Here is a 13,625-nt window from a genome sequence, read left to right as displayed (position 1 = left end):
TCCCTCCCTGGACGCTGCTGCTGCTGCTGCTGCTCCGAGTGCCTTCTCTCCAGGGCCATACTCTTCCATATCTGGAGCTGGATTTGGACAAACAGTGAAGTGGACTGAATCAGATGGGACAGCAACTCAGAAGCTAAATGTAACTATTTACGGTTAAATTAAGTCCGTGCCGAAAAGACCTGAGGATTACTGACTGTTCAGAATCAGAATCAGAATCAGAAATACTTTATTGATCCCCGGGGGGGAATTAGAAATTAGACAGTTGTGCGAGAAATACAGCAGGAAAAGTGGTTATTTGGTTGATTTAAAACATAAGTCCCATAAGTAAATGCCTGATCATTTGTTTTTTTGATTATTTGGCAGATTTATTCTACCCAGTTTTCACGTTGTATGAAATTCATTTTTTTGTATCTAGACTGACAGATTTGTTTTAAAAGATTATCTCATCCTAAATATTGTGAGCAGATGCAGCAAAAACTAGAAAGTCAGATTGTCCTCGGGTTGCAGATAAACAGTATTTACAGTATGTTTTTGTTCCACAGCTGAGGTTTCAGAAACTGCTTGTGTGGTCGGTGATATAATGGGGTAATTTATTTATAATTGCTAATGTTGTTTTGCCGTTTTATGGCATGGACGATGAGTAGACTCGGGTATTTCATGTTCTGTTCTCTGATGTATTTTAATGAGTCAGTTGTACTCACCCGGACTCTCTCCCAAAATGGACACTGAGTCAGTACCAAATTCTTTGCTTTTCCCAAAAGACATTTTCATCTAAAACCACGATGTAATTTATGAGCGTAAACTATGACGCGAGGACTGATAATAGCTGTTTGGATTAAGAGGGTGAGCAGTAACTTGTGTCTTTGCCAGTCTGAGCTCTGGAGAGTGCGAGCTGGAGGAAAGTCTGAAAAGTGACTCTAAACGTCTTGTTTAATGCACTGTAATAAATGGCTCGTGCCACAACCCCCATTTTCCCTCATGGGTCCAGAGAGGGAGGTTTTCCATATATGTCGGCTTCCACATATTTTCCACTTCAGCATCAGTGTTGACATTAGAGCAGCCTTCATCCAGCTCGCTGGCCTGGCTCTCATGCTGTCCCCTGGGCCTGGAAACAAACCCATGCAGTCACCCACCAACCAGACTGATTCCTGATTCCCTCTGCTGAAAACACTTGTTGTTGCCTTGCCTGGCCCAGCTTCACTCGGGCCGGCCCAGGCTTCCTTTCGTCTCTCCCCGGGGGCCAGGCCTTTTTGTGCAGGCTTGGCCCTGAGTGGGCCCCCCTAGTCCTGACGTCATGGGGATCCAGGGCATGGAGCTGTTTGCCGTCGGCGTGGTCATCATCCTGTTCATGGCAGTTCTCAAGCAGTTTGGCATCTTGGAGCCCATGTCCTCATTTGAAGGTAAGGGCCCACCTGAGGCCCCTCTACTGACAGATACCTTACTACTGAGTTTTATTATGTTGTCATTATAATAATCTGTTTGTAGACCAGCCTCCACAGGATGAGTTATAGTTGTTGACAAATACATTGATAAACACTTACATCTGCTTACAACTACCATATATTGTGCCTTAAACCATTTATTAAATGATTATATACTGCATATAGATGCTAAATAGAGAGGAGTGGGGATTAAAGTAAACATTGAAGTTTTGTCTATTGAACTCTAGTGTTATACGTCTGTCAAAACATTTAGGTTGAGTTTATAATCTTACGTTGTTGTATTTCCAAATTTGGTGGTAAACGGAAAGATAAAGTTCCTTTCAGGGCTGAGAAACGTCTTCAGCTTCTTAAGATAAATAAACTGCTGGAAAAACCCATTGGATTATCTGAAAAAAGCTATAAAAAAAAAGAAAAAAGAAAGAAATAACAGGGCAGTTTTTAGCTCATTAACGGTGGACATTTTGCATTTTTTTAGCTTTTAAAGCCAATGCAAGCCCAAATTCTTGTTCAGATATAACTTGTCGCAGGAGAGACCAGCCTCTGAGTAAACACAGCTGGCTGTGGTGGTTTTATGCAATCATTCTGCAGAACGTTTGATTGCTCATTTCCAAAAAGGAGAGCCAAAAGAATATTCCAACATTAAATGAAGGAAAGTACCTGCTTCATTTTTACACTTCTAACATAATTCAGAACATGAACATAAATCATCCATGAGACACATTTTATGTAAGTTGGTGTATAATAATAATAATAGTTCCTACTGCATCTCTAACTGACCACACGGCATTAGCCACCATGTTTTTCCATATACAGTATCCTCTCCTTTTAATTTGAATTAAAATATCATGCATAGTTATAGATTGAATTATGCATCAGCATTTTGAGTGATATTGAAAGCATTTTTGTAGTATTGATAGTTTTACTTCAGAAAACTTCTACCACTGTGATCAAGTCGTTATTTTTCCACATTGCCTCCTATACAAAGTAAGTAAAGTAAATTTTATTTATATTACACTGTCTAGTTCATGCGTCATAAAGTGCTTTACAATAAAAGACAAAAGCGAGTCATAAAATACAGACACAATATAAGAGTAGTATATAAAACATGATGAACAAGAACAAGATGGGGTGTCCTAGTTTAATGTTTTAATGGCTAATTTAAGGGACAATATTTTTTGCCTTTTAGTACATTTACAGTGATATTGATCAATTTACATTGTCCCTGTAAGAATGAATAAATAAAATAAATATACAGGGTTACATCTCTCCTCGCTCTGTCCCATCGTTCCCTGTCAGCACTACACTACACTATAGTGCCATACAGTGCCACTTGTTATTATGTTTTGATGATGTTTATTGATATAATAGCTCCGGACTATCAGTAAATCTATGTTTGGCATCAGAGTGGGAAAAGGTTAATGGGATGTTTTATTTTGTCTACTAAGAGATGTACCATAAAACCCTTGATGGACATTTGTGACTGTAGAAGAGCCATCAGATACTGCTCTTTGAAGGGTGCAGTTCCCTTTGATGAGAGTTTTGGGCTGAAGGCCAGCCCGTCAGAGTGCCCTGCAGTCAATGTGCCAAGACAATTACAGCAGGAAGGCTCCAGTCAGCACATTAGTGCTTCTCATATGGTTCAGCATCATGAGTAATAAATTCAACAAAAACACCAGTAATGTCCTTTCATAATTTATCACTCCTCTCAATCTCTCCAATACCTCCAATAAGACACCCTCCTTCCTCCCTCCTCCTCCTCCTCCTCCTCCTCCTCCCACTGTGGCAGGGCCTACACCCCAGTCTAGCATTACTTCACATCAATTATACATGCGGTATCGAACAGGCTTTCTCTGAGGCCGCTTAAATATGGAGTCAGGAGTACTCCTCCAGGACCCTGAAGGACACTGGCCATCCCTCAGTAGCCTCTGAAATTCTCATCATGTGCCTTCATCCAGATTACTTCATCGCCTCCCAGTGGGACTAATTATCCAACTGCAGTGTCATTATCTCATCTGCCTGAGCATCTTCTCATCAGCCTAAACATGTCTAACTATTTGGCAGCAGATATTTTACATTTTGCTCGCCTGTCTCAGTAGCTCATAAGGCCGCCGTACGTTTTCAGGATTCACGCGTCATGATGTTGGTGCTCCCTGTTGATTGGCCTTGGATAGAAATAGACTCCAAATGCAGCCCTGCTATAAATATCAGCTTTGTGATGATGTTATCGAGACTCTCACTGTGGTGCTGATTCAGTCCTGCAGTCATTCATGAGCTATTCTGTGATGTTTCTTGCCTGTTGAAGGTACATCTACAGTTTGTCTGTGAACTTGCATTATGGCATTTGATATTGTAATTTCTGTTTCTATTTTTGAGATTATTCTTCAGTATATCATGTTTTTTTGTGATTCACCTGTAGCTCGAGGCCTTAGCTACAACTGGGGACACTAAGGTCATGTCCTCAGATGTATTTCTGGGAATTTGAGGTGTTTGATAGTAATAAAACTTTATTTATACAGCATTTATATACAACATTTCCAAAAGCTTTCACAAAGAGAAATGTTTTAAGAAGAGATTTAAAAGAAGCTATCAGATTCAGAATCAGAAATACTTGATCCCCGGGGGGAAATTATACAAAAATAAATGTTTTCCACCAGCATGTTTAGAGAGGGCGCAACTTCAAAAGTCAGTATTTTAAAAAGTACTGAGTTAAATAAAGGAATAAAGGAGAAAAGTAGGAAAAAATAAGGAAACAAACAGGAGCGACTGTGCGGTTGTCTTAGAGGTCGACATGGCACATACCAGGTCAATAAATTGTAGATGTATTTAGGAGAAAGGTTGTTTAAGGCCTTAAAAGAGAGCAATAACATTTAAAAATCAATTTGAAATATGACAGGGAGCCCATGTAGGTGATGTGACCATGCGTTTTATTATAAATTATTTGCTCCATGAAAACATAAACAAATAGTGACGTAGATGACGTCTTCAGGTAGCTTTTCTCACTTTAAAGAAGCTGGAACCTGGTTGCTAGAAGAATCTACTCAAAAAAAAAGTAAAAGTTGCTAGAAAAATTGTTACAACATAGTTGCTAATTCGTTGTCTGTTGATCAACTAATTGATTAACTGACGTTTGATTGACTCCTTGTTTCAGCTCTATCTAAAATTACACACATATTCCACTTGTTGGTTTTTTTTAGGCTGATTCTGATATTCGTGTGATGTTTTTAGGGGGAAAAAAATTAAATAAAGGGATTTAGAATTACAAACCTTACACACCTTTTTAGAGAGGGCTTTGAAACAATGTTTTACACTATAATGTAGGGAGTTACAATTGACATGAAATTAATTGAAGTATTGACGTATAAAATGTGAATTTTTATTAATACAGTGAAGATTTTAGTTTTTAATTTTATATCCCCTTTGAAACTGAATTTGTGGGCTAATGTATAAAAATGCCGTCATTTTTAGATATTTGAATATTCATATATTCTGGATTTTGCACTGAAAGAGCAGATGTCATTTTAAGAATTTGTAAGTTATTGATGTTGTGTTTTGTAGAGAAACCCTATCCAACAAATTATTATTTTTTTATATTTAATAAAATATGTCTGGAAGGGATTTTTGATTTTCTGCATTTAGCATCAGCAGTGCATTAGACGTCCTTTATCAATCAGCAAGGTCTGGTAGCTTATTTGTTGCATTATTTATATCATCAGCACTCAAGAAAAGATGCTTTGATGTTGCTTCACAACAAAATGCACACAGTTGTGTGTGTGTGTGTGTGTGTGTGTGTGTGTGTGTGTGTGTAGTTGTGTTTGTCCACATGTCTGTGCGTGTCCAGTTAAATGATCTCAAACAAAAACCGCCTTTGATTGTTGTTTCAGTCCTGTCCTCTGCTCTGATGTCGATTTTGGGTTCAGTCCAACTTGGTCCTATTTTGGGATGACATCTGATGCCAGAGGTAGCCTTGTCTTTAGAGATGTACGAGTCCTATTCTGAGGCTCTCTGATACCAATATCTGGTATTTTTACTCCACATTTGACTCTCATGCAGGATATTTTAGTGGTGAGTAACATCAATATACTGTAAAGAGACCGGGAGGGAATAAGTAGTTTAATTTGTTCGTCTGTGACTTGTTTGCTCATTTCCATGTTTGTCAAATAGATTTAACAGATTACTTATAATGTGTACGAAAGATTATATTCGTCCATTCAGAGTGATAGAGACATCCAACCATCCATCAATTTCCTAAAACTGCAAAGCCAAAGTCACAGAATCTTAAGATTGTACATCAGTTATACTGGCCACCAGATAAATCCTCCTCCTCCTTGTTTGTTTTTTCTCATTTAGATTTTTTAAATTAGATAATATCCCTTGCTTTTCCCACCCTGTAATACAAGATAATCACATAATGTTGGTGTTAAATCTGAGAAGTAGCATTTCCTCTGTGAGCATATTAATTTTGCTCGAACTGATGATCGGTATTTCTAGAGGAAACTATTAAAAGATTGCATATATTAACTATTAAATCCTAATTTTGCTTTTGTTGCCCTGGGCTTCGCCTCTCAGGCCCTGTTCAGTCCACCCCATCTTATTGGTGGAGTTTGTTGGGGCTGTATACATCCTGAGAGGAAGTCTGCAGGTAATGTTAAGGGGGGGGGGTTCTGACTATCTGCATGTTTTTCAGTTATAAATGTAAGTAAATATTCTCCTACAAGACGCTACGAATTGAAGATCAATAAAAGATAAGTCGGTGAAAGGACAGTGCTCTTTTTTAGTAAAATACAAATATAACATTATCATACGCTATCAGGTCTCTGCAAATGAAATGAAACATTGATGTTTAAGTAGGGTTATTGCATTAATAATACAAAGATTTACATTAAAATGTCTTTCTATCTATAGGTTTTTATTGATACAGTCTGAGATTGGATAAATATGGTTGGGTAAACCATATGCACAGAGACTTTAACTGTCAATAGAGAAGAAAGAAAGAAGATTTGTTCTGCGTGTAGGATGAAGTTACTTGTTCGCATTGTGATAAAAACAAAAACCTCCTGTGCCGGCACACTGTGTTTCTCCACTAGAGGGAGCGTTTGCTCACTGTTTCTCTTTATTACATGAGTGTGAGTGTGTGACACAGTATTAAATCTGTGTTACGGACCCCAGGAGAGACAGGGGAACAATTAGAAAGTGGATCACAGAGCTGATTGGGAACATGGGATTCAGGGCACCTGTTGACCTCTGTCACCACCCTCTCTCATTCCTTAAAGGAAAATCGTTTTGTGTATGTCACATTTAGAAAAGTAAAATCAATTCTTGTCCATTTAAAGCTTCTGTATTCAGTGCCTCGCTTTTTTCTTACTGTGTTTTTTAGTCAGTTGTTTTCATGATCAAGGTAGAAATGCAGCTTTCTCGAGTTCCTCGGGAGTTCACAGGTTAATTATCAGAAAATAAGATGTGAGATGGAAGGAGGAAACAGAGGAGGGAGTTGCAGAGCATCAGTCATTCAGGCAGTGGAGGATTTTGTGACACATATCACCTCTGGATACATGTTTGATGTTGTTTTTTATTTGATTTAAGAGTTTTGTCACCAACTAGAGGAATACCATTCATTGGAGGAATCCCAATGGCTTCTGCCAAAAAAAACCTACATGTGAGAGCTTCCTCTCTATCTGATTGGATTTCCCATGGATTAACGTGGTAGTCCAGATTTTTAGGAGGGATTTCTCTCTCTTTCTCTCTTTTTCTCTCTCTTTGGATGTATTTTTACAGCAATAATCTGATCCACTTGGCCTTAATAAAGGAGTTGAACCATCAGATCCTGCTCTTAGTTGTGGAGAATATCCTGAAAGATCCATTAGAGCAGGAGAGAGCACGAGGTGGGGGAAAAAAGGCAGTCAATTAAAAAAAAAAGGCAGAAGGGAAGAGCTAAATAAAGTAACAGAAACGGCAGGGGGAAAAAACGGACAGAAAAGGAAGGATGAGTGAGTGACACTGTTTCTGAGACAAGAAGGGAAAGAGAAGAAGAACAGAGAGAGAGAGAGTGAAACAGACAGATGGACTGAAAGAAAGGTGTATAGAAAGTCCAATAATGTAGTGGAGGAAAAGAAAGAAAGGGACCCTGGAGGAAAAGGTAGAAGAAGAGGGGAAGATGAGCGTGAGGTGGGAGACGGAGGGACTCCAGACTGTTGGCATCGTCTGCCTGGTGATCATGTTCCTCAAACTGATGCACCTGCTGGGCCTGATCGACATCACTGAGACAGGTGAGGCAACCTGGGAGCTGGGCAATGAGCCCAGCTCCCAGGTTGGAGCAGGGAGGCTGAAGGGAAATGTTTTACTTTTATCCACTTGTCGATATTTGTGAATGTTGTCTGAGCCAAGTCTGGATAATTGTAAGTCATGAGAGGAGTAGAAGTAGTCGTGCAAAAGGTGTAAATAATATTGTTACTTCTCCTCTCGATACTTCTCGACTTCTCTCGTGGTCTAAAACTACTCAAACATGTGTCATTTTAATGTACTTCAGGAAGTGTTCTTTATAAGTGTTTAATTTACTTATGAGCCAGTCATATCTTACATCTGTACATTTGGGGCTCAGATGCATTATTTAAATCAAGTGCAAAAAGAAAACAAATAGGCTCTGGTGGAGCCCAGTTTTTCACAAAAGTACAGGGCTGGTTTGGATTCCAGCTGTACTTACCTACAAGTATTACAAAAGTACAATAAAACCATGTAATCATAGAGTTCACTGCACTTCAGGGTGGATGTTAGAAATGGGAAAGATTTCCATGTTAATGACTTGCGAGTGTTCATATCATCAAGATACTGTGCATTGACAATATAAAACCATATCCATTTAATGTGGGTTTAATTACGTTGAACTATGGTCTTTGGCTGATGGGAGGCGTCCATATTTGTTTAGTCTGATATATCAGAGCTTTCAGAAAAACGTTCCCGCTCATAATTACGACTTGGAAGTTGGAGTGGATGCTATTTACAAGTTTACGAGTCTTGTTCTAGTTTAGAAAAGAGCAACATGGGAAACCTGCTTTTGATTTGTATCAGTGGGAGTCTTCATCTGGTGAAGGAGGTCAGAGGTCATCTCCTGCTGTCTCCTGCTCACTTTATAGTTTGAAATGAAGGCTGAAGAACTGATCCACACATATTTCACTGCTCTGTTTGATGTTTTATCAGAATATAACTTGAGTCGGTTCCTCTGGGCTGCTCAGCGCCCGTCGTATAAACCTCTCTGACTTGTTTTCTTTGTTTTGTTTTTTTCTTCCTCTTACTATCGCTCTCTCACTGTTCTCCATTTACTCTCTTTCACTCCATCAACACCCCTCCTCCTCCTCTTCCTCCTCCTCTCTTCTCTGTCTAAAGATGGTGAGTATGGTAACAATAAAACTAACTTTCAGAAAACCTCCCTCCCTTTTTTTTTATGTCTTCCTTTTTCCCCACTCGTGCAGTGCTTTCTCTTAGTGTGTGTGTCAACTGGTAACCAATGACATCACAACACTTAATTGTGTATTTGTGATTTGTGAGTAAAAACTGAATTCTTCTCAAATTCAGATTTTCTGCTGTGGCTCTTTTTTTGAAAGTGAACAGATCAAAACGACACTTGTTTTGTGACATTTCCGCCATAAAGAAAGTACCTCCTCTTCCATTTCACTCCCTCGTTCGCCTGCCTCTAAATGCTAAATCTCTCTCTTAAACTTGCACGTTTTACCCACCTGCTCTATAACAAATGCCTCCTTGTTGAATATGTGATCCCGCCCCTCCCTGAATGTTGACCTGCATCCACACGCTCAAAGTCTGCCCCATCCTCCCTCTTTTTCCTCTTCATCTTTCCCTCTCTACGACACTTCTCCCTCTTTCTTTCTTTCCTCTCTTCCTGTCTGTCTATCCATCCCTTCCTCTCTCTCTCTCTTTCTCCCACAGACAGCAGCGACAGTGATCTGGAGCTGTCGACGGTGCGTCACCAGCCGGAGGGGCTGGACCAGCTGCAGGCTCAGACCAAGTTCACCAGGAAGGAGCTTCAGTCTCTCTATCGAGGCTTCAAGAACGTACGTCCGGCTGCCGGCTGATGAGACGGTCTCCATTGCTTTACCACCTTTACTATGCTTTATATAGACATGAATTATTCTAATATATATCTCTATTTTTTCTCCGTCATTTGAGCAGGAGTGTCCCAGTGGGATGGTTGATGAGGAGACATTCAAGACCATCTATTCTCAGTTCTTTCCCCAAGGAGGTTAGACGTTAAAACAATCTCTCCTCTCTTGTCCTTTCTTATTCAGGACTGTATGAAAATTATTAGAGGGGAAGGTGGGGTCAGAAAAGGGAGGAGGGTTATGTATTTTTTCTTTTTGTTGAAGCAAGGGAGCGTCTTTAATTTTCCCATGTCCCAAATTTATATTTTATTTCATAATTTTCTGAGATTTACCATAAAAAAAGACTGAATAGATCGAAATAGTCAAAAATATGTTACATCATGAAGGTGTTGGAAGAAGTATACAGACCCTTTACTTAAATAAAAGGATAACAAGTGTAAGTACTGAAGTATTTTCAGCAAAATTTACATAAAGTATCAAAAGTATTATGTGTTATATGTAGATTATATTACTGGATTAATGTCACTGATGCATTCATGTATAAGTAGCATTTTCCTGTTATAGCTGGTCTGATTTTAACTATGTTGTGTTGGGAAGTTCAATCTTTCACAGTGCAAAAGCCCTAATGTCATGAAGACCATTCTGGCTATAATTTGGTTCCTAAAAAAAATATTTTCTGAAAACAAATGAACAACAAGTGAATTTTGCAGGGAACCATCCATCATAATTTAAAGAGTGATCAAGTAGCTACAGCTGTCAAGAAAATACAATATTTCCCTTTGTGATTTAGTGGAATAGAAGTAAAGTAGCATTAAATGAAAATACTCAAGTAAAGTACAAGTACCTCAGCAGAAGACAACAGTCCTGCCTCTGTATCAGGGCTTTATTTCCAAGTAGCTCATAGAACCAATATGTCAATTTTTAAAAAGTAAATCATAAGGTCCAACCTTCCTCCCCACCCCAATCATTTTCTCTCTTTTGCTCTTTTGGGTGCTTTGGCAAAATACAGTCCACTAAATCTGCAAACACGACTTCTTTTGTCCACAGATGCAACCACCTACGCTCACTTCCTGTTCAACGCATTTGACATCGACAGAAACGGTTCAATCCGCTTCGAGGACTTTGTCATCGGCCTGTCGGTGTTGCTCAGAGGTTCGGTCACTGAGAAGCTCAACTGGGCCTTTAACCTCTACGACATTAATAAGGATGGCTACATCACCAAAGAGGTGTGTGTGGGTTATGGGATGTGCAACTTTTTGACAATGAAAAGTTAAATGAATTCAGGCGTAGAGGACAGTTTAGACTTACAGGAGGCACGGGGGGAAAGGGGGTGACATAAAATAAATCAAACCAAAAAAAGTTGCAGTTACGTGGTACCATTATGAGTCTGGACCACTAGGCTACCGGGACACCTACTGCTTGTCCAATATTAAAGACATTTAAGGGTATGATTCACAGTCATACCAAATTTTTTATGTTGTGTTTTTATTTAAACGCAACTCTTGTACAGCTGCTTGTGTTACAACAACATTAGACCCTTTTGCACTTTTACTATTGAATAGTTTAATATCAAATAACTCAAGGAGTGGAGCCACATCAGTTGTTTCTTCGTCCATGTGTCATGTACGAAAACTCAACCATCCACCATTTGTTTTGTGAAAATGGGGGGGGGACTGTGCTGAGGGGCACACAACATAATTCATGGGACATCCTATGTTTAAACTTGCCTCGTCCATGTTTGTAAAGTGAGTGTCATTTGTTGTACTCAGCTCTGTTTTAATTCTTTCACTTTGCGTCTGTCCTCTTCTCCTTCTTCAGGAGATGCTGGCCATTATGAAGTCCATCTATGACATGATGGGGAGGTACACCTACCCCTGTGTGCGAGATGAAGCACCCTATGAACACGTGGACAAGTTCTTCCAGGTTCTGAATGCACACAAATATAAACGTTTCTACTCAAATGAAGATTACACAGCTCTCACTAATGTGTCCTTCCTCTCTGCTGTGTTGATTTTTTCTTCTTCCCACAGAAAATGGATAAAAACCGAGATGGTGTCGTGACCATTGAAGAGTTCATTGAAACCTGTCAGAAGGTGACTTTTTCACCCAGTCCCACGCACAAACAGATAACACAGACAGTTACTCAGCAACACAAATAGTGTACAACAGGTCAAGGTCTCAACATGATGTCACTGTTCAAACATGTACTGACTAAGATGATCCACTTACAGTAAAGCATCACTCATGTTTCCGAGAAATACCTCACTTTGTAACATCTTCTCTTCTTATTCTAGCACTATTTCCCACCATCTCTTATTCACATGATCACTCTGATCTGATCATGATCAAACAAGATTAAACCTAATTTCCTTTCTTAACACTTGATGTTCAATGTGATGCAATCACTCTAGACACACATGGAACAAAACTATAATGTACAATTACTGTACAAGATGTGATGGACAGTTTTTTTTCAGACTTCATAAGTAGTTCAGGGCTGACATTGAACCATGTTGGGTTTGGTCGTCCTGTAAACATCAGCATGGGGGTTAGCAGATAATATAGATAGTAAGTAAATATTCAGTTTGAGATGATCTATCTCTGTGTTTAGTTGACCCCAAACTCAAACATTGGGCAATAAATCTGGTGCAACCTTGCAGCTGTTCTAACATGCCTCCATCAAAAAGGACCAAAGGAATGAAACAAATAATTTAGCTACTCTTTAAGGTGAATTGACAAAACTTTAATAGTAAAACCAGTACATTTTTAAATAATGATAAGAGAGAGCTTTGCAATTGTTCCCTCAAAAATGTAGATTTTTTATATATTCACAAATTACAAAAATGTCAGTAGTGCTAAGGTGCTAGAGGACTGAAATTTGAGAGCACATTTGAATTATCACAAACCACAAACTCTATGTTGGTACATTTTTCATGTAGCAACCAAATCTACTTTTCTCTGTTGTCTTAAGTCTCAACTCTCTATTCTAAACTAAAAAGGGCTTCAGTTTTAGATTTAAGCAGGATTATACAAAAAGTAAAAAACATTATACAGCACTAACAATACAGCACTAAACCACATCAACAACAACAACAACAACATATATTTGTGGGGAACTACAGTGCCCCATAACGTTCAGTTTATCATCTGTATCAGTGATAACATCACTTCAGGAGAAGCAAGGTCCAAAATCATCTCACGTACAAACAAAAATAAGTTGCAGCGTTGGTCATGTCTTATCTAGATTCAACATTTGTAATGTTAAAAGGTAACTACTAACTTCATCCTAAATAATATTGGGGCCATAATTAATATCAGTTAACATATGCGCTTATATATATAAAAAGTAACGATGACCAACAACATACAATGTCTATACAAGTCAAGTGTTCTGTAGATTGTAAACAAATACAAATACTGCAAAGGAATAAATAGTGAATGGGTAAAGTACTAGATTACTTTACATACATTCAGTGGGTGGTTACATACAGTATATGCATGTATACATGTCTAAATACAGTGTGCAGGATTTAAAGATGGAGGATGCGTACATGTGAAAGCACAGTGTGTATTTAAACTGAAAATATATACTTTATAATTGCAGATAAGTGGATGTTTTAGTGTTACAGGTTATATCCATAATTACTAATATTGAATTAATCACTTTTGTCTAGAAAGATGTGACTCGAAACTACTTTGTCGCCCCTTGATAAAAATACGTATTATGTCCTGAAGCTGAGCTTTTGTTTACTTCAGACTTCTGGTGACAAAAGTTTGTCTTTTCTTTTCTTTTTCTTCCAGGATGAGAACATCATGAACTCCATGCAGCTGTTTGAGAATGTGATATAAGGAATCAGGATGTTCTCAGTTGTTTTGTCCTTCATTATCATCATCACGGGCACAACTCACACACAAACACAGCACACCCATGCACCTCACCCACACCTCAAACTCATCCTGGCATATAATGTAGGTACTGTAAAGATACAAGAACTGTTTTTTTTTTTTCTATTTCTCGTCATGCTTCTTTAGCCGTATCTGCTTCTGGATTAAAAGGACTGCTGACAGACAGAAG

General features: G+C 38.7%; 1 protein-coding gene across 2 annotated transcripts; it reads left to right on the top strand.

Annotated features, from left to right (window-relative positions):
* The first annotated feature begins 1,294 nt into the window (after window positions 1-1,294).
* Window positions 1,295-13,399, top strand: kcnip3b (Kv channel interacting protein 3b, calsenilin). 2 transcript variants are annotated; one of them, XM_070903684.1, is made up of 7 exons: window positions 1,295-1,400; window positions 9,378-9,502; window positions 9,621-9,690; window positions 10,598-10,776; window positions 11,369-11,473; window positions 11,581-11,643; window positions 13,352-13,399. In XM_070903684.1, exons 1-7 carry the CDS (start codon window positions 1,295-1,297, stop codon window positions 13,397-13,399), a joined length of 696 nt encoding a protein of 231 aa, XP_070759785.1. The 2 variants fall into 2 exon arrangements, with proteins under 2 accessions (XP_070759785.1, XP_070759784.1); XM_070903683.1 differs by lacking the exon at window positions 1,295-1,400 and adding an exon at window positions 7,594-7,705.
* Window positions 13,400-13,625: the final 226 nt, after the last annotated feature.

This window comes from Enoplosus armatus, chromosome 4 (assembly GCF_043641665.1).
Source record: "Enoplosus armatus isolate fEnoArm2 chromosome 4, fEnoArm2.hap1, whole genome shotgun sequence".
Taxonomy (NCBI): Eukaryota; Metazoa; Chordata; class Actinopteri; order Centrarchiformes; family Enoplosidae; genus Enoplosus; species Enoplosus armatus.
This window is presented reverse-complemented; position numbering and strand designations above follow the sequence as displayed.